This window comes from Polyodon spathula, chromosome 9 (assembly GCF_017654505.1).
Source record: "Polyodon spathula isolate WHYD16114869_AA chromosome 9, ASM1765450v1, whole genome shotgun sequence".
NCBI lineage: Eukaryota > Metazoa > Chordata > Actinopteri > Acipenseriformes > Polyodontidae > Polyodon > Polyodon spathula.
In genome coordinates this window covers 18,938,391-18,963,286 of record NC_054542.1, presented here as the reverse complement: position 1 = coordinate 18,963,286, position 24,896 = coordinate 18,938,391, and the positions used below count along the sequence as shown (strand labels likewise).

Genomic DNA, 24,896 nt, shown 5'->3' with positions numbered 1-24,896 from the left:
GGGGATTTCAAAGGGAGCGTCTCATTGGCTCTGGTGCTCCTGCGGGTTAGGGAGGCAAAACTGGCAAGGCTGACCTTTGTCCTCCAGAGGCCAGATGACATCCTTAGTATTAAAAGGCTTGTTAATGGGATCAGAAGGTGTCCACTGACCTTCAATTCTCCTGAGCTATTGAGGGAAATTGTTGTGGTGAGGTAGTGTAATTAGTCAAAGACATTTTATTTTACTACTGAACATCTTTTATGAGTGTTTAAATGTTAAATATTAAACAGGTAGTGCTAACGCAAGGTTGAAGTACATTTAAATGAATCTTGTTGCTGATTGTAGTTTCACTTTAGTAGTTTGTAGTTCAGTGGAGAACATCTTGTTCAGGGTGGTACATTGTTTACAGCTGGCCTCCTCCTTTATTTGTATGTTACTTACTAACCTGATCGGCTGAGGAAATGAAGGTTATAAGTTTTTTGTAATGTTAACACCCTGTTTTTCAATGATGTCCCAAATGACTAAAAGCAGATTTTCACATGTTAAGAGAACACACAGTTTTAAACAAGTAACCATGGTGTGACTATTAAAGATAAATAAATATATAAATAAATAAAAATCTTTATAATATGAAGATCAGTACTCCTATACATCTAAAGATTAAGGGCCGGACCAAGTCAAAGTTAGCACTTGGCGAACGATGATACAAAAGCATTCGCGGTAATGAAACACAAGAAAAATTCCAAGTGAAATTAACCAAAACAAGCCCTTTGCGCCCTTCAAAAAGCAGCTATCGCTTATTGACTACAAGTGGGTTGAGAAGGGGGAGTGGTTTGCTATCGACTGACCAAATCTATTCAATTCCAACTATAAATCACATCACAAGACTTTTGCAGGACTGGATTTTATAGACAACTTCGAAGTTGCCGAAAGCTATCGCGTATTAAGCAAATAGTAAAAAAAAAACACTAAACATCCCTATATTTGCAATAACCAGTACATGCCTCAAGACACTCCACTGACCTCATATATTGAACACTTGCACGCAACACTGACTAATTTAAAATTCATAATTTACATTATCAAATATTATATGTATTCTTCCTGTTATCATAATATATGTTGTTTTTGTTGCAGTGTTAAACGAGACACGCACAAGACCGTTTTCTTCTTTAGCCTACTACTTTTTTTTGTCACAGTTCGAGTAAAATGTTTAATAAAGCAGTATGTATTATTTCTTTAATATGTACCAACAATAAACTCTGTTCTACTCGTGGAGACCTTTGCGAGGAGTAGTGTCTCTTTCAGTGATGGTAAAGCTTTTTAGATATATTTTCTTTTATTTCTTTTCTTTGTAGTAAGCCACGACTACAGTACATTTTTTTTTTAAATCCATGGACATACTCGCACGTCATCTGTGACGTCACCTCCTTCTGTTCAAATGATTCATTTCTTAAAGCCACAGTGCTCCATTACATCGAGCTTCGATCAAACTCAAAGCTAACAAATGTAAACAAACTAGAATACTAATAAAGAATGTGTGAATGTTTTAACTTTTTAGTTTGTCACATTTGGTTACTCTTGTAAAGTACTTCAAAATGTAGGCCTACACAGAAACATTACATGAAGCTCAAATTCTCTACATGTAAAAACAAACCCACCGTTCCAGTGCAAGAGAGCACACATTTTATTTTGGCTATACCGTGTCCGCATGCCAAGCGGTCCCCCACAAAACGTATAAATCTGTGTAGATAAGAAAATCACGTAATACTTATAATGGTAGTGTAACTGTCATCTCAGAAGATCAAGGTGCAGTTTTAAATGTGCTTTGGGTTTGACTGAAGTAATAAACATATTTGTATTGTTATTACTACTACTAGTAGTTGTATGTAATAGCATTCACTGATATTCAAATGAAACAGTAGTACAACACAGATTTTTTTTTAATTTTCTGCCCTGGCTGTCTTCGCCTGTCTTTTCGCATGTTACCGCCTTGTTTCTGCCCCATCAAAATTCACAAATACCGGCTGGTGATTGGTCAACAGCTGTTTTCATGTTGCTTTCGGCGGTCCCTCCTACTCCTGCGAAACTTCGCAACGCCCCTTTCACGGAATGGAAATGGCTGGTTTTGGTTTTGGGATAAAGGAAATGCGATATGGAAACTAGAGATATTCTCACATAAACACTCTTTCGCAAAAGCAATCAGGGTTTGATTTGGTCCGGCCCTAAATCACCTTCTGTTGAACATTGTTCTTAACACCGAAATTACTGAAATTATTCCATCTGGACCCAATACCCATTCATTTGAAAGTCCAAAACCTTGTAGAACACAAATAATAAGTTTGGCCGCCTTGTTTAAAATAAACAGCAGTATAACTGTGTGCATTCCCACCAATACAACCACTCATTCATTCATTCATTCATTCATTCATTCATTCATTTCTTCATTCATTCATTCATTCATTCATTCTTTCATTCGTCATTTAGAAGACGCTTGTATCCACAGCGTCTTCCAGAGACTCACAATAGGACCTCGGTTTTACATCTCATCCGATAGATGGATGACTTTCTGGATGACTTATTTTCTGACATACTAGCAACCTTTTGCACATATGTGACATCCCATGGTATGTAACATTAAGCTAACAAACTTGTTCAGTGGAAGATGTGTTATTGTAACAATTAAAGCAGATACAGAGGAAGCCAAAACTATGCCACAAAAGTCAGTGGTAAGCAAGAACGCTGTCACCCTGTACTGTCTGTATAGCAGACAGTACCAGCTGATGTGATGCACTGCTGCTACAGATCATTATGGCCCTTGTGGTTGAAAAGAGATACTGAGATATAAAGAAAAAGAAAAAAAAAATTCTGAAAACCATTATAGCTTGGGGACAATGAGGGCGCCACCACACCCAGCGTCCATCCATGTGTCATAAATACATTCCATCGACAAACCTGTTTTGTCCAGACAACAAAGTTCCAATCAGCTTTTCAGTATAATACCAACTTCACCAGGTAGCCAGTTTGGTTTGGCTAACACACATGGGTGTGTTTTTCCTTTCTGAAAAAACAAGCTAATGACCATGTAGAGTAAAGAGCTTTGAGAATCTAGTCCTATGTCAGCTGGGCTTGCATTACTGTCCTGCAACTTACTGATGTGGTAATTCATAAACGATCAGCAACTTGATTTGTCTTGCCTCTAATTGAATGAATACTGTAATAGCATTAAATATAACATCAGGGCTCTACATTTAGATTTTAGATAGTGTTTTTACTGGCCCGGATACAATTTTAACTGGCCCAATAATAAGTACAAACCTGGCGCATTGTTTTATTCACCGCTGCAGATGTATTGGTGAGCCAGAAGTACATCCACCGGTGACAGTTTGATGACATTAAATATGTAAACTACATTGACAGATTCCATGGGGGGGCGTTTATTTGTCTATATACATTGTTTACGGTGAATCTCACTGGCGTGAGTCTGGTGGCTGACTTTAACAGTTCGGTGAGCACATAGGCTCACCGGTGGAGCAACCACTGGATAAAATCAATCGTATGGATTATTTGTTTAACCAGTCTGATTATGTGTTTACCATATGTGTAAATGGTAATAGCTGATCTATTTTTTTAAAATCTAGCTTTTTGTACATTTAACATGCTTTGACTAGATGACAATATAAAAATAAAATGAGTTATCTGCAATAAATTCACCTATGTTTAATTTTTAACAATTATTGTGTTATTTTATATATTGTTATTTTTGGCTTCAGAGTTGCTACGGCATCAGTAAATTAAAGAAGAAAAAACCTGTTTATTTTCACTGTGGGAATTGGTAATCCTAAACTACAAGGACAGTGCAAGAAACTGAAGCTGTGGTAGAAACTTTGGTCAGACACCAAAATCTTGCCGAACTCGACAAAACTCACTAAATAGTTATTAGTTAACATATTAAATCTTTTCTCAAATTACTTTGTTTAATGACGACATTAGGAGAACCATGCAGAATTGGGTAAACTGTATTATCCTACTGTATTCAAAAAATGTATTCATTAAATTAGCGAAGTGCTCCCAGTGCTTTCTTCCACAGCAATGTGTAAGAATCTGAAACATGCGTAAACATGAGCAACACATCAATAGCTGCCATCTTTCAATATGCCTTGCAGGATATTGTAACCATCGTTTCACACACCATATAACCGAGCCGAGTGCACTTGCAAACTGCATTATGAACAAATATCTGAAAGGGGGAAAAATAAAAAAGTTTAGCTCACCTGCATATTCTTTCATGATGGTTTTTAATTTCCGTATGTTTAATAATGTGTCCTGTAACCAAAGGAGCCCAGCTAGCCGCATCGCAAATTTCAGCCATGGAGGCACCTCGGAAGAGGACCCATGATGTAGCCACACCTCTTGTGGAATGCGCGGCTATCTGCCCAGGTGGGGGTAAACCAGCATTATCATATGCAGTCGAGACTGTGTCCGCAATCCAATGCGACAGCCGCTGCTTGGAGAGGGGCTGTCCCAGGGTCCGTGTTCCATGGCAGACGAAGAGCAGGTCAGACTGTCACAGCGCTCTTGTCCTAGCCACATAACATCTCAATGCCCAACTTTCTATCATCTTCCGTCGCAAACGGAGGAGGATGAAAGAACTCCAGTTCCACGGACTGATTCACGTGGAAGGCTATAACCACAGATAGCCTCCCAATCATCCCAAATACGCATACAGGAGCTATGCACGGATAGCGCCTGCAGCTCACTAACCCGCTTTGTTGAGGTGATAGCCAAGAGGAAGGCTGTCTTCATGGACAGATGCTTCAACTCGATGGAGTATATAGGTTCAAACGGGGCCTGCATGAGAGCCTCCAGTACAATCTAAAGGTTCCATTCAGGAAGAGTGTCTCTCTTAGGAGGGCGCTATCGTCGAGCGTCTCTGAGAAATCGTGTAGCCAAAAAATGCGTGCCCGGGGACACTGAGTCATCGGGGTCATGGCAAGCAGAAATAGCCATTAGGTAAACCTTCAATGTGGAAGGTGATCTACCAGCCTCAAGCAGATCTTGTAGAAACTGCAAGATGGCGGGCATGGGACAGGAGATTGGATCATGACCGTTAGAACGGCACCAATCTTGAAACCATTTCCACTTATAGGCATGCAATGACCTAGTGGAATGCACCCTAGCATTCTGCAGCCTACCCACGACCGTGTCTGACAGCCCTAAGGCTGACCAGCAGTCCCTTTCAAGGGCCAGACCCATAGCCGGAGCCTGCCCTGCTCCGAGTGCCAAAGTGTGCCTCTAGTCTGACTGAGAAGATCCTGACGCAGCGGGATTCCCCAGGCGGACCATTCAATAGCTGGCACAGGGATGAGAAACAGATTCTTCTGGGCCACCTGGGGGCCACTAGGAGAACTGAAGCCTTCTCCGACCGGACCTTTTCGAGAAAGGCTGGGAGCAATGGCAGAGGCGGGAACGCGTAAAGGAGCGGCCTGGGCTATTCGTGGGCTAGGGCGTCGATGCCGAGTGGACCGCCGCAGGGGTGGAGGGAATACCATAGGGGGCAGTGTGTCATCTCCGCCAAGGCAAAGAGATCGACCTGCACCTAAGGGTGAAGCCGCCACTCCGATGGGTGTGGGACCTCCCTCGAGAGGAGGTCCGCCACCCGATTCTCCATGCCTGGAACATACGTCACCCAAAGGGACAGCAAGTTCTGTTGGGCCCAAATTAGCAGCCTCAAGGCTAGGCAGTGCAACAACAGGGACCAAAGGCCACCCTGGTGGTTGACATATGCCACCACTGAAGTACTATCTGTGCAGATCTTCACATGTTTGTTCTGCACCACGGGTAGGAAGTACTGGAGGGCAAGGAACACCGCTTGCAGCTCCAACATGTTGATATGCAGGGATGTCCAGCAGCCCGACCAGGGTCCGCTGACTCCTGTGTCTTTGCAGACCGCGCCTCAAACCGAGTTGGAGGCGACCGTTGTCACTACCCTGCGGGTGTAGACTGCCCCCATTCGGACTCCTTGGCGCAGGTAAGAAGGAATCCTCCACCAGCGCAGCGCCGGCGTACACGCGAGACACACTGTCAGCCGACGGTGCCTGTTGCGTTGAGCCACGCCTGTAGCAGGCGCATGCGGAATAAACCCAGCTCAATGGCTGATACTGCTGCTGCCAGGCAGCCAGACTTCACAGTCCCTTTTGGGGACCGTGGGCGGATGTCTAGGGCGGAAACCCTGGAACCACCGTCGCGGTTGTTGCTGTGTGGGCTGGCTACGGCCACGTCCACCACACTGATTGAGGGTCCTGCCTCTCGCCTGAGATGAGGCCTGTAGGCGGTGCCTAAGGTGACCTGGCGGGGCTGTGGGAACTGGCACCATCCAGGTGACTGTACCTGGCTGCGCCGAGTGCCAGCGGCTCGACCTGACCCGCGCCGGAGCGGGGGGCTGAAGGTGTGGCCTGGAGATATGGGCACGACCGAAAGCGCGGCTTTATCAGCGTCAGGCACCCTCGTCTGCGACAGCCACAGCTCCTGAAGGCTCTGTTGGAGGATCTCCTCCACTGCTGGGCTGAAGGTGTGGCCTGGAGAAATGGACACGTCCAAAAGCGCTGCCTTATCAGCGTCAGGCACCCGCACCTGCGACAGCCACAGCTGTCTGCGTGCGACCACTAGGCCCGCCAGGCTCCACCACTGCGGGTTGCGGGTTGAAATGAATCTCGTCATAGTCAGAAGGCTTGGAAGAAGACGTCCACTCTCGGTCCATCTGCCCATTAGCTTCCAAATGACTTTCCTCTTCTAACAGTGTTCACACCTATATCTATCCCTACAATGAGTAATTTATTGCAAAATCACCCAGACCATATTTTCCTCAACTATCTCATCAACTGCCTTTCTAAAGGTTTTTCTGCAGGAATCGAACACATCACTTCTTCATCACTGCTCTGCACAACTCTACAATCAGCTATCAAAGAATCTCAAATAGTTCAAACTCTCATCAAATCAGAAGTATCTAAGGGATTTATGGTTGGCCCCTTCTCACCTTCCCCATTTCCTCTGTTCCGCATTAACCCTGTAGGTATAGCTACCAGGAAGGTGACAGGTAAAAAAAACGGTTCATCACTGATCTGTCAGCTCCTCGTGACAGCCTTTTCAGCAACATTAACTCTTGAATCCCTTTAGATCCATTCTCCCTCCACTATATCACCATCCAGCTTCCCTTCAGTAGGTATTCGTTGCCGCAATCTCTCCTTAGTTCCTCATTATATCCTGTTCCTCCATACTTCCAAAACGGATCACTTCTGTCAAGGCCAGTTCATTCAGCTCTGCAAGCTTAACCTTTGCGGTCCTGTCAGATCAGGTCCGACATTACAATTTTCCCTTTCCTATCCGATCAAAATGATGTCAAGCACAGGTCTCTAGTTGTTTTTTCTCCGGTAGAAATTGAGAAAACCTTTCAATGACTGAGTGAGACTGATAGGAGCTGAGAGAAGCCAAAAAAAAGGGGCAGATCTGAGCAATACACATACCCCCTGCATCACAGAGATAACACGGACACAAACAAAGGAGATAGCTGCTTCCACTTCCAGCGCTCAAGGAATATCACTGACATTTGCAGAGCTTTTTGAGATGTTATAGTAATAAAATAATGACTTAAGTAATGACAAACAAGTATTCAGGAGATGATTTATCAGTATGCACGACTATGAAGAGGCATATGATAAATACAGCGAACAAGAGGTGGGGCGGCACTGGAGATGCAGTACTGAGTGTTCTGTTTATATGCAGTGCCTTTTAAACCTGTTTTACTGTGAAATAAAAATACTTTTAAACAGTGCGTGTGAAAATAAATTGGACCTGATGTGCCTGACAGGTGCTGAATAAATGGACCGCAAAGGGTTAATTCTCCTATATGCCCCTATTCAGCAATATCTCTCTTCCTGTCTAATCATCGCCCAGATAATCCTTCGGATCCTTTAATAATTAACAGCAAGCATTATTCAGTTACAAGAAGCTGGTTTTCATCCCACTTGTCCTATCTCATCTAAAGCGAGTCTGCCCCTGCAGTTCTACACTCATTCTTTTCATATAAGCGCAGCTACCTCTGCAGCCAAAATTAACATCAATCAGCATATGATTAAAAGAACAGGGCACTGGACATCCTCTGCAGTAGAAACCTACATTCACTCCTCTCTCAGACATTTCCACAGCTCAACAAAGTATTGCTAGTATGCCTGGAGTGGGGGCTATCTCTCTGCCTGGGCAGAGATACACACATATATATATGTGTGTGTGTGTGTACATATATTATTTTGTCTATCAATTGTTTTTTTTATTTTGCATTGGTGGCGCAGCTGCAGGGAGCCGGGGGGTCTTCCATTTTGGGGGCAAGTGAAGCTTCGCTTCACAACCTTGGGTCGGCCAGGCCACCTGGTCCTCTGAGATGGAAAGATCTCTACACGAGTCAGAGGGGACGTCCAGCCAAAAACCTTTCCTTTCTAACACCTTCACTTTTTGTATGCTTCTCTCCCTCATTTCACGTTCGTTCGTTCGTTCGTTCGTTCGTTTGTTTGTTTACAAGTTACCACGGGAAGGAGCCGAGCTATCCAGCTCAGAGACAGAATCGCTCGGTCCTGCACCTCCAGGATAGAGGCTCCTTCTTTGAGCAGTGGGATCCTGATGTTTACTAATACCACATAGCCAAAGCTCCTGTCCAGTGAAAAGACAAAGGAAAAGAAAGTCACAATAAAGTACATGTGTATACAGAAAGAGTGAAGATCAAAAACAGTTTGGTGGTATAATGTAATAGAAAAAAAAACAAACTGGGACACATTCTAAAACCATTTAAAAGTTAATTTAAAAAAAAGCTAACCTATAAAAGTATGTTTTTACTTTTGACTTAATACCATTAGCTGACGTAGCACTTCTGATATGAGGTGGCAATGAATTCCACAGTAACTGAAACTCTTTCCCTGCCTTTTTTGCGTATACCTGTAGGAGGCAGGGTCGCACCAGCTGATCTTAAATCATATGGAGCTCCTTTATATAATCTGGTGCCATACCATTATGTGCTTCATAAGTCAAAAGTAAAATGAACGTAGCAACCTTTAATCCTTGAAAAGGTGCCACTCCAGAAGTTGGCATGAAATATAATTGAAATAGCATTATAAAAGTATAATATTACCCTGATTGAAAAATGGTAGAACCATTTTCAGACATTTCTAGCAAGGGCCGTTTGAATTTGGAATAAATATTACTGTCCCCAAAACGGATATGTCACTTTTGCACTGGATTGGATTATCAGGTGTCCAGTGGTTCATACTGTTGTTATCACTGTAGGACACACACACTTCCACAGATGTCTCCTACCACTGAAGCTGCCATTTGCCTCTTACTACACAACTGAAGCATTGCATTGCAACTGCTTTCTCATTGAAGATCATTTGGTAAGGAGACTACAATATTGCACTGCTCTCCCTACCATGTCTTACATTTGACAGCATGAGATCTTCTCATAGCTCTGCGAGCACACTGCAGTTCTGACCTGCACACCCCAGACAGTCAGCCATGGGCCTCTCTCAAGCAAAAACAGACAGTTGTAGTGAATTGTGAGGTGCTTTTGTAATAAGGACTAATGACTGCTGGGTGCTAGGTTAAGAAAACCAAACTTGTCTCATCTGTGACTTGAGTTGGATATAAACCTTATGATTAAGATTTTAAAATTCTGATTTTGTTTCTTACTGTCGAGCACTTTGTGATGACCCAGGTAATCGTTAATTATTTTCAGTAATTGAGCATTCACGATTTCTGTTATTTTGAAGTTTCCCCTTAACATTAGCTCTAATTATTGAAAAGCCAGTCTGCAGTTAACGTACAGTGAAGTAGAAAATGATGAATTGTATGTGCAGTTAGGAGTTGTGATCATTGTGATCATCAACACAGATCATGAAGCAGCTTCAGTCTTTTCAGCCCTTGAATCGGGGCCAGTTCTGGAAAGCAGAGCAGCTGAGAACAGACCCAGTCTTCCTTTTGAATGCCATGCTGTGGAAAATCGCTTTTGATGTGTACCGTAGTCATTCTGTTAAACCTGGCCGGAGATAACTGGACTGTTGTTCCTGAAATAAATAACAAAGGAAACTTTGTGTCTTGATTTGTATTTAACATGCTTTGATTTCAACCATACAGCTATCGAGTAATTTGAACTTGTAGTAATTTGAGAGGAAATTACTCTTGCAGTCTAATGAATACCGCTTTCCTATTATTATTTTGTTGATGTATAATTGCCCGATTTAGGTAATCCAATATCTTGGGACACTCAAAATGTCAATGAAAACTGCCTGAAAGGAAGATCCTTATACTGTGTTTTTTCATTTAACTGTTAATAGAAATTTGACCATTGATAGAAATTTAAAATATCTTTCCACTGTACAAACATGTTGATAGGATGCTTACTACAATATGGGGTGCACAGTGTTTTCTGTAAAAAAACAAACAAAAAAAAGGACATCATTCCTTGTTTGCTTATATTAGTCATGTGTTAAGTGTAAGTGGCTTCCATGGTTACTCAGAAATGCAAATTCATTGCTATACAATAGCATGGGAAGCCTTGAACACTGCAGTAGATTTTGACTTCTCTTCAATTGTTTATTCTCTTCCATTTTTGCTAGTGTTTTGCAGTAATTATTTAGTAATTCTGAAGGATTTCTGAAAAAGATATACTTTATAGAGTTTGTTAATTTCTTTAAAATCGAATCATAAATGTTACATATTATCAAGTCAATAAAGATTATTTCCATGAATTACATTTATTATTAGTAATTTTCAAATAGTTGTTTTATTCAAGTAGTTAATTTTTTTCTTTAAGTTCTACCCATGACAATTTAATATACATGCCCTTATAAATACTGAGCAATAGGAAAATGAGCTAAAGTAAAATGTTTGCTGATACTGTGGAAGTGTAGCCATGTGGTCAAAGCTGGCTAGCGGCGGGACTAGCAGACGCAGTAGACAGAAGATTGCAGGGTTTTTTTTTAACAAAAATTCTTGACAAAACAAATAAATCAACACCCAAGCAAGAGCTATATCAGGTCAGGACAGAGAGCACAACCTGGTTCTTGCAGCCCTTACTCTAAACCAGTGGTGCGCAACTCAGACCATGGAGGGCCAGTGTCCCTCCTGGTTTTTGTTCTAACCATACCCTAAATTAGTTAATTGGACCAATTAAGCTTCTAATAGGGTCCAATAAACTACTGTAGGGTACAGTTGGAACAAAAACCTGCAGGGACACCGACCCTCCAGGACCGAGTTGTGCACCACTGCTCTAAACTAACCAACTAGGACAAATAAAATACTGTGACTGGCCTCTCAGCCCTTACTGTAAACTAACCAACTAGGACAAATAAAATACTGTGACTGGTCTCTCAGCCCTTACTCTAAACTAACCAACTAGGACAAATAAAATACTGTGACTGGTCTCTCAGCCCTTACTCTAAACTAACCAACTAGGACAAATAAAATACTGTGACTGTTCTCTCAGCCCTTACTCTAAACTAACCAACTAGGACAAATAAAATACTGTGACTGGTCTCTCAGCCCTTACTCTAAACTAACCAACTAGGACAAATAAAATACTGTGACTGGCCTCTCAGCCCTTACTGTAAACTAACCAACTAGGACAAATAAAATACTGTGACTGGTCTCTCAGCCCTTACTCTAAACTAACCAACTAGGACAAATAAAATACTGTGACTGGCCTCTCAGCCCTTACTCTAAACTAACCAACTAGGACAAATAAAATACTGTGACTGTTCTCTCAGCCCTTACTCTAAACTAACCAACTAGGACAAATAAAATACTGTGACTGGTCTCTCAGCCCTTACTGTAAACTAACCAACTAGGACAAATAAAATACTGTGACTGGCCTCTCAGCCCTTACTGTAAACTTACCAAATAGGACAAATAAAATACTGTGACTGTTCTCTCAGCCCTTACTGTAAACTAACCAACTAGGACAAATATAATACTGTGACTGGCCACTCAGCCCTTACTCTAAACTAACCAACTAGGACAAATAAAATACTGTGACTGGTCTTTCAGCCCTTACTCTAAACTAACCAACTAGGACAAATAAAATACTGTGACTGGTCTCTCAGCCCTTACTCTAAACTAACCAACTAGGACAAATAAAATACTGTGACTGTTCTCTCAGCCCTTACTCTAAACTAACCAACTAGGACAAATAAAATACTGTGACTGGTCTCTCAGCCCTTACTCTAAACTAACCAACTAGGACAAATAAAATACTGTGACTGGCCTCTCAGCCCTTACTCTAAACTACCCAACTAGGACAAATAAAATACTGTGACTGGTCTCTCAGCCCTTACTCTAAACTAACCAACTAGGACAAATAAAATACTGTGACTGTTCTCTCAGCCCTTACTCTAAACTAACCAACTAGGACAAATAAAATACTGTGACTGGCCTCTCAGCCCTTACTGTAAACTAACCAACTAGGACAAATAAAATACTGTGACTGGCCGCTCAGCCCTTACTCTAAACTACCCAACTAGGACAAATAAAATACTGTGACTGGTCTCTCAGCCCTCTCAGCCCTTTCTCTAAACTAAATATCAGATACCTGTTCTACTGTAAATGATGTTTTCATGTAAATCATAATTTCTTAATCCTGGTAAAGACAAGAACCGAGACTTTTCAAAACTAAACCAATTTAAAACATGTGAATTTGTGAGTGAATGTTAATTTCTTACTTGTTTTAAGGGGTAACACTCCCATAATGCAATACCAAATGTCCCAATGCTGGCACAGTATTTGTTAGAAGGTAGTGTCATATGAATATTTTCATACATCTTCATACATGATATTATACAAAAAAATAATTATTGTTCCCTACAGGATGGAGTGCTGTCAGTTGCGGATGTTGATCTTGTGATGTCAGAAGGACTGGGAATGCGGTATGCCTTCATTGGACCCATGGAGACCATTCATCTCAATGCAGAAGGTATCATGTTTTGTGTAAGAAATACGATTTGAGCAGAGTATATGTTGTATTGAGAAATTAAATGTTCAGCATCTGTCCTCCTTTTTTTTCCAAGTCCCCTTTATTAAAATAAAATATGATTTTGTGTGGTATTTTATAAATAAAAATCCCATAAAAACATAGAGAAAAATTGAAATAACACAGACAAATCTACATTTGGAATGATGGACAGTAGTAACACTAACAATTATACATCACTTATGAAATCAACCATTACATTTCTGTGGGAAATCACAGTAGAAACTCCAGTACATCTTATCCTGTCTATAGAGGTCATCCAGTGCATAGAACGCTTTACTGTGTTTGACAGTAGTTCAATCTTTTGTTTTTTATGATTTTCAATAAGTCTATGCCGTGTGTAAAGTGTCTATTATAACAGAAATCACTGATGACACCGCTAACACACCCTTCACACAATGTCATGGGCGAGGCTGGGCAATAAACAATCCCTTGGGCTTTATTGTAATCTGTTACTGTAATCTACTTTTCACAGGGCAGTACCAAGGTGGCAGTACAGAGCTTATCCCTTGTAATTTAATTTTGGTATTTCTTAATTCAGCACTATTGAGTGTCTTATAGTTCTGAATGAGGTGGATGTAGAGAAGTTAATTTAAACCAAAGTGTAAATATTTCTGGTATTTTGTGAATAGAAAAGTTTGTAGCTTGTTTTAATTGATATGCAATACAATGTATCTAAGTATTTCACAATGATTTTTTTATACATAAAATTCAGTCAAATGAGTGTCATATAAAATGTACTAGCCTTTAGAATAAACCTACTTTTCCTTCCAGGTTATAAACAGCAGAGCCTAAATGTTAGAAAGCTTATATGTATAACACTGTGGAAACTGGCTGTTAGATTATTTACTCTGCAATATAAACCTTTTTTTCTGGCACATGTAACCCACCTTTCTGAGAAACTGCCTGGAAAAGCGCCTGAGAAAGACATGTTAAAACGAAATAATTCCACAACTATTTAGATCATTACAATAGACCCTATCAGATCTGTTCGGGATATTTTAAACTTTTATTTGTGCACATCAAGATTACAAAGTGAACACGTCAATTCAACATTTTGGTGCCGTGCACCTTCGCCAGGATTTACAAAACAGAGATCAGTCAAAAGCTGGAAAGGGAAAAATTGATAAAGATGGTATTTCCACGGATGGGTTTGAATCACAGATGATCTGCTGAAGTCGCACTGGTGTCTGTCTGCTGTTAAAGTCAGCTAGTGGGAAGTTGATTGGCTTATGGCAAGGAATAATTGAACTGAAAATGTTATTAACTGACTATTGTTATTTCAATGGTCTAATGGTAAAATAGCAAGTCCTTACTTAAATGTAAGTTCCACTTCTCAAGGTTACATTTACACTACGTTCATTGGAAATGAAGGTTAAGACCACACATAAATTAGGTTACTAACCCCTTCTGTGAGTAATTTTTTTGTACTGTATCCATAGCTACTACTGTTTGTGCGTGAGAAGTTGGTCCCTGCCTTATAAAGTCATTCTAACTGCTAATTAACTCTTGATAGTTCCGCAAACTATTTTAATAAGATCAGTGTAGTTGTACTAAGGTGTTGTTCTATGACACACAAATTGATAAAAAAAATAAGGGTTACACACAATGAATGAGTGTTTGCATTTCAGGTTACATTTGTGCTCAGTGGTGCCAGTAGCTGGGAGGTACCTTGCACTGCAAAGAGCAGAATAACCCTGTTAACCAGTAACTAGTGTGATCTGTGTATAGGGAAGGTCTGCATAGGGGACTACAGTTCATTTTCCTGTCTACCATGTTTTTTGTCAACCTACTTCTGTGCCTCGCATTTCCTCCATTTAGAATTGTAAAACACTTTTGCGGGTAAGATATAGGTTTTGATGTTGTAGACACCAGTATATTTTGGGTCTTATTGGAGGAGAATGTCCGGGCAGGGTTATAATGTCACACAATTCATCAGTGTTTTATTAGTGCCCCAGCCACTGAGACTACAGAGAAGAAACAGAGGTTGACAGTGAGGTTTTGTTTAAGTTAGATGGTTAATTCCTTCAATTTTCCATCTGTCGCTTTGACTGATGTACATACTGTGGTTGTAAATCCTGGTAGTCCACTGTTGCCCACGTTTTCGAAATTACATCTGTGGTGGGGATGACTGTCCCTGACATACTTGTTAAGTTAGGGATAGCCGTGTTAATGAATAATACATTAAAGACATAAACCACTACTGTTTAGTTTTAGATAGAACTGGCAAATTAAATTTAATGCCAACAAATGTAAAATGTTACATGCAGAAGTGCTGAGGCTATGGAATGGATTACCTAGTCATGTTTTTGATGCTGAGTCACTTGGATCCTTTAGTTCTCAGATAAATGAGCTTCTAGGACCTGGACAAGCATAGAGGGACCAAAAAGCCTCCTGACGTTTTCTCAAGTTCTTGTGTTAGGGATTTATTTTTATATGGGCAGTTTGTACCATTTTGCTGTACAGGACAGTAATCCACTATCCACCGAGGATCTATATTGCAATACTGAAGACAATATTGTGATATATTGCAATACATATTGGAATTCAACACCAAATGATGTTGATTTTTTGCTACCAAAATAAATCTGCAAATATAAACAGCGTTTCTTGTTATGTTTATGGAATTTAAAGTGATATACTATACAGGGCATCATGGTGATTGAAGTTCTGTGATGGAAATGACCTCACAATCAAAAGGAATAGAAAAAAACATGCATGATAAAAAATAACCAAACCACCAAAGACAACATTTACCCGCTAGATGCTTTCAAAACAAGCCAAATTTGGCAATCTGGCAGCACTGATCATGGGGGAGTAGCCTAAAAGTCGCATGCGAGACGCATGCATTACCTATTAAATGTTCCCTCAAGATGTACAAAATGTGAATTTGTATAATTTATTTTAGAAAATGAATATTTTAATTGGTGTTCCGGTAAGATGTAGCACTACACCACTGTATGTAAGGTTGGTGATACCGCTAGCATATTTTACTTCAGCCTTGCATAAACAACATACCGCAATGTTAGATGCTGAACAGCCATCCTTTTTAGATTTTTTTTTAATTAGGAAATGAACTAATGTAACTTTGCTTTGCAGAATTTAAGCAGCTCAGAATCTCCTGTGTGCTTCTAACATATTTTCCTTTGTGTTAGCACTGCTGGACTCATTATGAGTTATTGTGGGAAGTGCTTATCTTGCAAGATAATAGCCAACAGTTTCCCTGACTCAGTTTAAACAAAAATGCTGGTATTGTTGTTCATACCGGTTATTGTATTGCCTGATGAATATCTCAAAATATCAGTATTATCGCGGATCCCTAGTTTTCAGTAATGTATTTGGAATTGATTAATAAATGCACACAGCATGCTGTCCCGCATCACAGAAGCCATAGAGTAGGTTCTCTGTCATAATGCAAGTTTTTTATTCAATTTGGCAGAAATTAATTTGATGTTTTATTTCTAAACCACCAACACCCCAATTCAGTTATTTGCCAATTACACACTATCCCATATTCAACTAGTCTGCTTTTTCTAGCTTTTTGGATACCATTTACCACCTATAACTTTAAAGAGTAAGTAGCAGGGTTCCAAAAAATATAGCGTTACACGTCCCCACGTGTTGCTGTTTAAATAATGTACCTGTCATCTTTTCATTAACAGCCTGACAACATTTTACATTTATAACTTTAATGTCTGTTTCAAAGCTCTTTTCAGAATGTCTGCTTTAGTGCACTGGGGTTTGAGATCTGTCCTCTAAATCACTGCAGGAAGAGCACTAAAAAACATTAGTGCTCTGGCTTTTCCGTTCCGTACCACGTCATGGGTCATTATTGCTGTGTTATCTGTTTGACAATGTGGGCAATAATCCAAACACTATCATTGCGCTAGAGTGGACATTTTGAAAATAGCTTTGAAACAGTTTTACATGTACAAAGTATGTTATTTAAACAGTAATAGTAACATGAGGGGGACGTGCAATGCTGTTTTTTTTTTCCTGTAACCCCACTAGCTACTCTTTAAACTCACTATCATAAGAGGTGCAGTAGGACTAAAAAAGATACCTAGAAATGAAATGAGACATTGTGTTTGTCAAAAACATGACAGACTTCTCATTAAACATTTGTCTGATACTATTAAACAGTCTGTAAAAAACAGTAATCATGTAACTTTTTGTAATAATATCCTTTTTGTAGCGAGGTGACCAGAACTGAACACAGTGTTCTAGATAAGGTCTTACTAATGAAGTGTAGGGTTTTAACATTATTTCCCTTGATTTAAATTCAGCACTTTTCACTATATAGCCAAGCATCTTGTTGGCCTTTTTTTTTACAGCTTCCCCACATTGTCTAGATGAAGGCATTTCTGAATCAAAATAAACTCCTAGGTCTTTTTCATAGATTCCTTCTTCAATTTCAGTATCTCCCATATGATATTTATAATACACATATTTATTGCCTGTGTGCAGTACCTTACACTTTTCTCTATTAAATGTCATGTGCCATGTGTCTGCCCAGTTCTGAATCTTGTCTAGATCATTTTGAATGACCTTTGCTGCTGCAACAGTGTTTGCCACTCCTCCTATTTTTGTGTCATCTGCAAATTTAAGACATTTGCTTACTATACCAGAATCTAAGTCATGGTATTGTAGATTAAGAATAGCAGATGACCTAATACTGATCCCTGTGGTACTCCACTGTTTACCTCACTCCATTCTGAGGTTTCTCCTCTAATCAGTACTTTTTGTTTTCTACATGTTAACCACTCCCTAATCCATGTGCATGCATTTCCTTGATTCCATACTGCGTTAAGTTTGAGAATTAATCGTTTATGTGGGACTTTGTCAAACACTTTCTCGAAATCTAAATAAACCATGACATATGCTTTGCAATTATCCATTTTCAATGTTGCATCCTCAAAATAATCAAGCGAGTTAGTTAGACACGATCTCACTTCCCTAAAACCATGCTGACTGTCTCCTAGGATACTGTTATCATATAGGTAATTTTCCATTTTGGATCTTACTATAGTTTCCATAAGTTTACATATAATAGAAGTCAGGCTTGTTGGTCTGCAGTTACCTGGTTCGGTTTTCTCTCCCTTTTTGTGGATCGGTATTATGTTTGCAATTCTCCAGTCTGTCGGTACAACCCCTGTGTCATGAGACTGTTGCATGATCTTGGTTAGCGGTTTGTAAATAACTTGTTTAATTTCTTTGAGTACTATTGGGAGGATCTCATCTGGCCCAGTGGATTTAATAATTTGAATAATTATAAGTGTGCCAGTAAATGGACTGCAGTTCTATGCATTTACTAGAATAATAATAATAATACTGTGGCAGAGCAAAGCTCTGCCCTTTTAAATTGGCAGGGATGGGGTTAACTTCCCCTGCCTGCCTGGGTTTATTATGTTCAGGTGGCTGGGGTTGATTAGTTGATTAGGTTGATTAACGATCAATCAGCGCCCAGCCACCTGATATAAAAGGAGGCCTCAGCTTCTCATTTGGGAGAGAGGGAGCTGAGGAAGCAGGTTGGTTTTTTTTTGGTTGTTTGGAAAACTTGAATCCAGTGAAGGCATTGCCCAGCCTGGAAACTGTTATTTTTGTAAATTTTGCTTTTTGTCTTTCTTTGTGTTTAAATTGTTTTGTTTTGGCCCTTGTGCCCTTTCATTTTGTGTTTATTTATAATAAAATAGTTATTTTTTTGAACTGCAGTCTGTCTCTGGGCCTCTATCCACTCGCCAGCCTGCCACAAATACTTTCTGAATAAAGGATAAATACAGATGTATCATCATTTCACAGGTTCCTGACTACCATCACAAGTGACACATTATAAGTTGTTAGCTTGTTTTTACTTCAATTCATTGAAGATTTTATTAAATATATTTGTCCCATTGCATTTCTCTGCCCTGCCAGGTCTTGAGCAGTACATGCAACGCTATGGGGAAGGAATGAAAAGAGTCTTATCATCTTTTGGGCCTGTACCAGAGTTCTCAGAAGAAAATGTGAAGAAGATTAATCAGGTCAGTTGTATTACATCAAGCAGCTTTTTAGTCAGAATTGCTTTCCTTTTTATGTCTTTTTACACTAGGCCAAATATTAAGGTACCGTCCAAGGTTGCTGCTGCTTCAGTAGTTTTTTTTTTTTTTACCCTTTATTGGCGATATTGCAGTAAGAACTAGTGCAAAAAGATGCTTCATATTTACAACAAAAATGTTCTGTTGAATTTTTTGGAAATTAGAGAATATAAAATATAGTTTTTGCTTTTTAACAGGATACTGTAATATCTGAAGTTGATGAAAAATGATACCCTATTGTAGGCGGTACAGGTGAACAGTACCGGTACGTGGTGAGGAATAAACAGCCAGTGTGAAAAGTGTTCACACAAGTTTGTAATTTCAATACTTAGTGTTGATAGGGACAGACAGGGTTTGTAGAGATGGAGAGGGCAGGGTCCGAAGGGGTTCTCAGTCTCAGAGTCAGATGGGTCATGAGCTGGCTCCATTGACGTTATGGTGAGATTGTCTTTTTCAGCCCTGGTTAGAGGGTTCCTGAGCTATCAGCCAGGCTCTCTCCTTCTCCTGCCTATTCCGTACAAGGAACTAACCTTTACAGCTAACACAGCTCCCTAAACACTCCCGACTCCACCCCATCAATCCAGTGACGGACTGTCTCTAGCAGATTGGTCTATTGCTTAAACCTGGTATTAATGGATTGAAACCAGGAGCGCCTGTGTAGCGATGCTGAGCAACAGGCAGCCCCAGGCAATGCAGAGCGGCTGGCAACCCCAGGAGACGCAGAGCGGCTGGCAACCCCAGGCGAAGCCAGGCAAGCATCCTTGGGCGAAGCCAGGCAGGCATTCTTGGGCAAAGCGAGGCAGGCATCCTTGGGCGAAGACGTGAAGGGAGTCAGGACAAGCTGGGGTGCGGGTTTTGGCCCTCTTCTCGGCCACTTTGCGGCCAGGCGGTTCTTCCCCGTGCTTCCCTCAGCAGCCCTTGCGTAGACCGCAAGCATCTAGTCCTGGTCCTTCTGGTGAAGGGAGAGGCAGCTCCTGCTTCTCTCCCCCTGATGGTGATGGAGACAGAGGCAGCTTCAGATCCTCTCCTCGTGATGGTGGGGGAAGTGATACCAGCAGGCATTCATCCTGTGCTGGTGGAAAGGGACCCAGCAGGCATTCACCCACTACTTGTGGACAGGGACCCAGCAGGCATTCACCCTCTGCTGGTGGAGGTGGCGGAGGCAGAGGCAGCTCCTGCTGCGCTACTCCTGCCGGTGGAGGTGGCAAAGGCAGAGGCAGCTCCTGCTGGTGGACGTGCTCCTGCTCCTGCTGGTGGACGTGGCGGAGGCAAAGGCAGCTCCAGCTGCTCCTCTCCCTCTGACTCTGGAGGCAAAACCAGGAGGCATTCTTCCTCTGCTGGTGGAGATGGGAGCTGCAAGTAGTCTCCCTTCAGTCCAATGAGGGTGTGGGTAGGCGTGGCTCCTCCCACTTGGAATGCAACCTGCTATGGCAGTCCCATATCAGCAGCCAAGTAGTTGATCACCACGGCTGCTGGGTTCACAAACGGCACTGGGTAGTAGTGTTGTTCCCAGCATTCCCAATGTTCCCCGTCTCTGGCCCACAGCAGGTCAACAACCTGTGGAGGTCCTCCCCGTTCCACTCCGGGTCCGACACCCAGTCCAGCATCTCCTCAGAGGATGGGAAAGGCTCTATCTCCTCCCTCCTGGGCTGTGGATGCTCTGGGACCCATCTCTTGGGCTCTGGACGTTCAGGCTCCTGCCCCTCAGGCTGTGGAGGTGAAACCAGCACAGACTCCTCCCTCTTGGGTGGTGGATGCACAGACTCCTCCCTTTTTGACTGTGGAGCTGGCATTCACTGCTTCCCCTTTTTTCTGTGGGGTGGTCTCGTGGCCTTCAGGCGAAGCCACTCCTCCGCATCCTCCACCTCTCCCCGATCGAGGGCCTTCAAAAAGAGAGGGTCTTAATAAGGGCAAACTTCTGGGAGATGCCCATACTCCATGCAGGAGGCACACCATGGAGCCCCTCCTTCCTTTAACTCCTCCTGGCAATTAAGTCGTGGCTGCCTTTCTTTCTCCCATCCCATTTATTTTTTTCCCAAAATAACTGCGGTTCCCGCTCTGGCATGCGTCTAGGAGGCGCTGGTAATCCCATGATGACACCACTTGTCACGAAGACGGCTGCAGTGGGTGACGTCAGACCAGAAACAGGAACCAACACAAAATAAACAGAGAGGAAGAGATTTGGTGAAGCTGAGCGCTTGCTTGCGCTCAGCATTTAACAATTAAACAGACAGAAAATAAAAATGTTTGTAACAAAAACACTGACAACAAAACAGGACATGGCACTTTAGCCAATTCATAAATGGGATACAAGTGAAAATTAACTAACAATCCCAGCACAATAGTATATATAGATGCACGTTGTCACATACTGGTGGTTGGGTGTTCGGTGAGCGGAGAACGGGATTGGAGACGGAGGAAATTAGTAGTAGTAGTCTGTTTTCGTTTGTCTATTTATTTTGGCGTAGAGTGCCGTGTCCTGTGTTTTTCGTGTTATGTAACAAACCTTTTATTTTTTGTTAAACCGGCGCCAACAGTTATTTCATCAATTGCTTATCCGCCTCAAAAGTATAGAAAATGGCTGGTTCTTCCCCACAAACTTTGCTTTTGTGACCAGGACAGTGATATTTTGAAATGTACCTATTTCCAATGAGAAAACGGGCGAATTTGTGTCTTTTCGTTCACATAAAGTCAGAAAAAAACAACATATGAATCCAAATTAACATGTATTTATACTAAAGTAATACAAAAATGACTACAAAAGATTTAGAAGTGAGTAGTTTTTCAAGATTTACGATTATACTGTAAATCACTTTCACGAATCAGCCCCCAAATGTAGTCTCCCATCATGTTCTCGTTATACTGTCCTTGGTAGCGGCGTTCAAAGTCCAGTATATCCTGGTAGAAGCACTCGCCTTGCTCCTCCGAGTACGCTCCCATGTTCTCCTTGAATTTATCAAGATGAGCATCAAGGATATGGACTTTGAGGGACATCCTACAGCCCATTGTGTCGTAGTTCTTCACCAGAGTCTCAACCAGCTCCACATAGTTTTCAGCCTTGTGATTGCCCAGGAAGCCCCGAACCACTGCGACAAAGCTGTTCCAAGCCGCTTTCTCCTTACTAGTGAGCTTCTTGGGGAATTCATTGCACTCCAGGATCTTCTTTATCTGTGGTCCGACGAAGACACCGGCTTTGACCTTTGCCTCAGACAGCTTAGGGAAGAAGTCTTGAAGATACTTGAAGGCTGCCGACTCCTTATCTAGAGCTCTGACAAATTGTTTCATAAGGCCCAATTTGATGTGCAGTGATGGCATCAGCCCCTTCTGGGGGTCCACCAGTGGCTCCCACTTGACGTTGTTCCTCCCCACAGAGAACTCAGTCCGCTGTGGCCAGTCCCGCCTGTGGTAGTGCGCCTTGGTGTCCCTGCTGTCACAAAGGCAAAGATAGCAGGGAAACTTGGTAAAACCGCCTTGGAGACCCATCAGGAATGCCACCATTGCAGCCTCTTGATGCCATCTCAGAAAAATGCAGATATGTATCCACTTAGGCAGCTGGAACTAAACTGAACTGGTGGGCTTAAGGCCCCTGCTACTATTTATATTACTGGAAAGTTCTAGAAAGCACTGAATCCAAGTTTACTCAGCACTGAATCTATCTGGAATGTTCTGGAAAATAGGTCAATTTCAAAATATCACTGTCCTGGTCACAAAAGCAAAGTTTGTGGGGAATAATAGCCATTTTCTATACTTTTGAGGCATAAGCAATTAGGAAATAACACTTACTACCCAGGAACAAAAAATAATAATAATGTGTTACACGGTGTAATCAGTCATTCAGTTGGAGTCTCGGTACAACTGCACGTGAATTAATAAGTGCAATTCCCCGTGCACATAATACTACATTTTACCTGCACATGAAGTGCTGTGCAGTCCTCGTGCCTAAATACAAATATACATTTTAAACCTCTCGTGTTACACAGACCCATTTATATCCTGTGTACCAATGACTATACACCAACATTAACACACAACATGTAACATACAACACAAATAAATAGCCCAGGGTCCGGCCACTTTGCCACAATGTCTGTGATGATACCCTCATGGTTGCAGGTAACTTGCACATTTAGTAGCCTTTTTCTGCAGACGTACAGAGGCTCATCTATCTACGGGGTTGTTATGGGAATTAGAGTACCATCAATTGCCCCTGTAACTGCAGGGATGTTTGCAATTGAATGGAATCCTCTGTGAGTGTCATGAACTTCTGCCTGTGTTCTTGGGAAAGTAATGTACTCAGGTGCGTGCCTAACAAGTGCTGTCGTCACTGCTAGACGCACCGCGATACAGACACTATGCTGAGTCTCAGACCATCTCCTACGATTTGGAGAAAGCTTCCTGTGGCATAGCACCACAACGAACACAGCAATTGCACAGCTGGAGTTAGTGCATAATTGTGTTGAGTACTCATCCTCAAATCCGATGAGTAAAGTTAGAATTTCATGCCGCGGAAGCTGGTATCTTCTAACTATTTCTTTGTCACTGAGTGTATCTAACAGGTTTAAATGTGTTCTTATGCTGGCATTAATTCTAACTAATCTACTGCGCGGGTGGCATGTGCGATGATTAAGCTCCACAATTCTGTGAATCGAAGCCATGCTTCCAGATAAAGCAAGAGGGTAGTGTTCTCGCAATGCCTTTATGTAGCCTATGTTCACGACTCACATCATTTTGGGAAATGCATCAGATTTGACACGTTGCTCTTAAAATGATGTTACGATGTTCGTTTGGTTCAAGTTGGGAAACGGCCCCCAGTTCGTGTTCAGGTCAAAGGACAATAGATACCATGTTACCTTTATTCAGTAAATATGCACTTACACACTGTCTATTGTATGGCAGCACATTCAATTCATGTGATCTGCACATGATTACAAATTCTAGAAACCAGGGACCAGATGTCACAGCTAGTAATGAACAAGCATGTATAATGCAGATACCTAATGTATACTGTTTCAGGATTCGTTTTTGTTTTTTAGCAAAACTAGATGTGTTGGTTAATCTTGCTCGCTGAATTAAAAGTGTGTTGTCATTTCCAAATTAAATCTACATTTACACAATTAATTTAGTTAATTATTTTCACCATGGTATCTGTTATCTTTGGTTTTAACATTGGATTTTAATGTTGCAGGAAATGTGTGGTCTGATCCCCAATGAACCCCAACATCTGGCTGCTAGAAGAGAACGGAGGGATCGCTTCATCCTTGGCCTGGCACAGCTAAAGAATTACCAGGAATCCAAGTAAAGCAAAGAAAATCTGTTTGACAACTTTAGCAGTCCAGACATGTGCCTGCCCTGTCAGAAGGACCAGACCTGCAACACCGCTTAACTTGTGATATTCCTTTAAGTGTTTTGCTGTGCAGCTGGCATTCAACTCATAACAAAATAAAAAGGCTACTTGTTTTTATGAGATTGTATATGTTTCTGTTTTTTTATTTCCCCCTTTAAATGATTGTGTTTGTTTATGTGCCCTGAAGGGTAGGTGGATAGTACTCAGTAAAAGAAGAACAGAAACCAGATTTCTAAAGGAAAAGGTACTTATAACACTTACTGTTTGGCATTCAGTGCCACTGGCATTCCACTTTCAGGGTTTCTTTTTCCTAGTATGATGTGTTTGTTACTGGGTTGGCAGCACTGGAGACTCAAGTTATCTCTGGTTATTATATTAAGTGACAAAAATACAATAATCAAATACAAAGCAGTTAAAAAGTCATATGACC

The 24,896-nt window shown here is 41.4% G+C and overlaps 1 protein-coding gene across 1 annotated transcript in view; it reads left to right on the top strand.

The window, feature by feature from the left end:
- The window catches only part of cryl1 (crystallin, lambda 1), an 89,971-nt gene extending 65,388 nt beyond the window's left edge, over positions 1-24,583 (top strand). The window contains exons 6-8 of the mRNA XM_041258807.1: positions 12,886-12,991; positions 18,962-19,068; positions 24,308-24,583. Coding sequence (XP_041114741.1) covers positions 12,886-12,991; positions 18,962-19,068; positions 24,308-24,421 — 327 coding nt within the window. The 3' untranslated portion in view covers positions 24,422-24,583. The remainder of the gene's footprint in view (positions 1-12,885; positions 12,992-18,961; positions 19,069-24,307) is intronic.
- Positions 24,584-24,896: the final 313 nt, after the last annotated feature.